We start from the raw sequence: 1,635 nt of genomic DNA, 5'->3' as shown, positions 1-1,635 counted from the left end.
ACATGAATTAGGGGATAATGAGGCAAAGGTCTTCGATATCAAAAGTGGATTTGATATGATATCACCCTATGTTCCTATTTGCCTGCTGTTGTAGGGTAGGACTGATTCCTCCAGAGCCCCCAGCAGAGACCCCTGATGCCTGCGGTACCCTCGGCCAACACCAGACAGAGCTAATAAGGGGACATGTCAAAGGTTTCCTGGAAGATGTGAAGCAGTTTGGGGGGGTTCTGTGAGAAGTGGAGGATATTTTGCTCAGAGAAGTCTACCTTAACTTCTCACTGCTTATTCCTCCTTTGACAGTCCCCCATGTCCAGAGGCAGCAGATGTCCAACAGCAGCTCCATCACTGAGTTCCTCCTCCTGGCATTCGCAGACAGACAGGAGCTGCAGCTCTTGCACTTCTGGCTCTTCCTGGGCATCTGCCTGGCTGCCCTCCTGGGCAACGGCCTCATCATCACCGCCATCGCCTGTGACCACCACCTGCACACCCCCATGTACTTCTTCCTCCTCAACCTCTCCCTCCTTGACCTGGGCTCCATCTCCACCACTCTCCCCAAAGCCATGGCCAATTCCCTCTGGGACAAAAGGGCCATCTCCTACTTGGGATGTGCTGCCCAAGTTTTTTTCTTTCTCTTCTTCATTGGAGCAGAGTTTTCTCTCCTCACTGTCATGTCCTACGACCGCTACATTGCCATCTGCAAACCCCTGCACTATGGGACCCTCCTGGGCAGCAGAGCTTGTGTCCACATGGCAGCAGCTGCCTGGGGCAGTGGGTTTCTCAATTCTCTCCTGCACACTGCCAACACGTTTTCACTACCACTCTGCCAGGGCAATGTCCTGGACCAGTTCTTCTGTGAAATCCCCCAGATCCTCAAGCTCTCCTGCTCACACTCCTACCTCAGGGAAGTTGGGCTTCTTGTGGTTACTGTCTGTTTAGGTTTTGGATGTTTTGTTTTCATTGTGGTGTCCTATGTGCAGATCTTCCGGGTGGTGCTGAGGATCCCCTCTGAGCAGGGACGGCACAAAGCCTTTTCCACGTGCCTCCCTCACCTGGCTGTGGTCTCCCTCTTTATCAGCACTATAATGTTTGTCCACCTGAAGCCCCCCTCCATCTCCTCCCCAACCCTGGACCTGGTGGTGTCATTTCTGTACTCAGTGGTGCCTCCAGCATTGAACCCCCTCATCTACAGCATGAGGAACCAGGAGACCAAGGATGCCCTGAGGAAACTGATTTCATGACTGTTTCACTATAATGATAAGCTTCCCATCACTCTCTGCAAATAACTATCAGAGCATTCCATTTCAAGCCTATAGTAGTAGTAATAGTTGCTGTTGTTGTTGTTATTGTTATGTCATCATGAGTGTTTTCTTTATCATTGTTATTATTGTCGCTGTCATTATAATTTTGGGTTAATCTGTGGTTATTATATTTCTACCCAAACAGAATCACAGAATTATCTAGGTTGGGAAAGACCTTGAAGATCATCCAGTCTAACCATCAACCCAACATTAACAGTTCCCAACTACACCATATCCCTCAGCGCTAAGTTGACCCTACTCTTAAACACCGGCAGGGATGGGGACTCCACCACCTCCCTGGGCAGCCCATTCCAATGCCCAACAACCTGTTCTGTAA

The 1,635-nt window shown here is 49.8% G+C and overlaps 1 protein-coding gene across 1 annotated transcript; it reads left to right on the top strand.

Moving 5' to 3' along the window:
* Positions 1–257: 257 nt before the first annotated feature.
* On the top strand, positions 258–1,238 carry LOC141937124 (olfactory receptor 14J1-like). The gene has a single exon (XM_074854559.1). The coding sequence runs from the start codon at positions 324–326 to the stop codon at positions 1,236–1,238; it is 915 nt and encodes a 304-aa protein (XP_074710660.1). The 5' UTR covers positions 258–323.
* Positions 1,239–1,635: the final 397 nt, after the last annotated feature.

The sequence above is a fragment of the Strix uralensis genome, chromosome 37 (genome assembly GCF_047716275.1).
Source record: "Strix uralensis isolate ZFMK-TIS-50842 chromosome 37, bStrUra1, whole genome shotgun sequence".
NCBI lineage: Eukaryota > Metazoa > Chordata > Aves > Strigiformes > Strigidae > Strix > Strix uralensis.
Note: the sequence above shows the minus strand (reverse complement) of the source record. Positions and strands in the feature narration are given on the sequence as shown.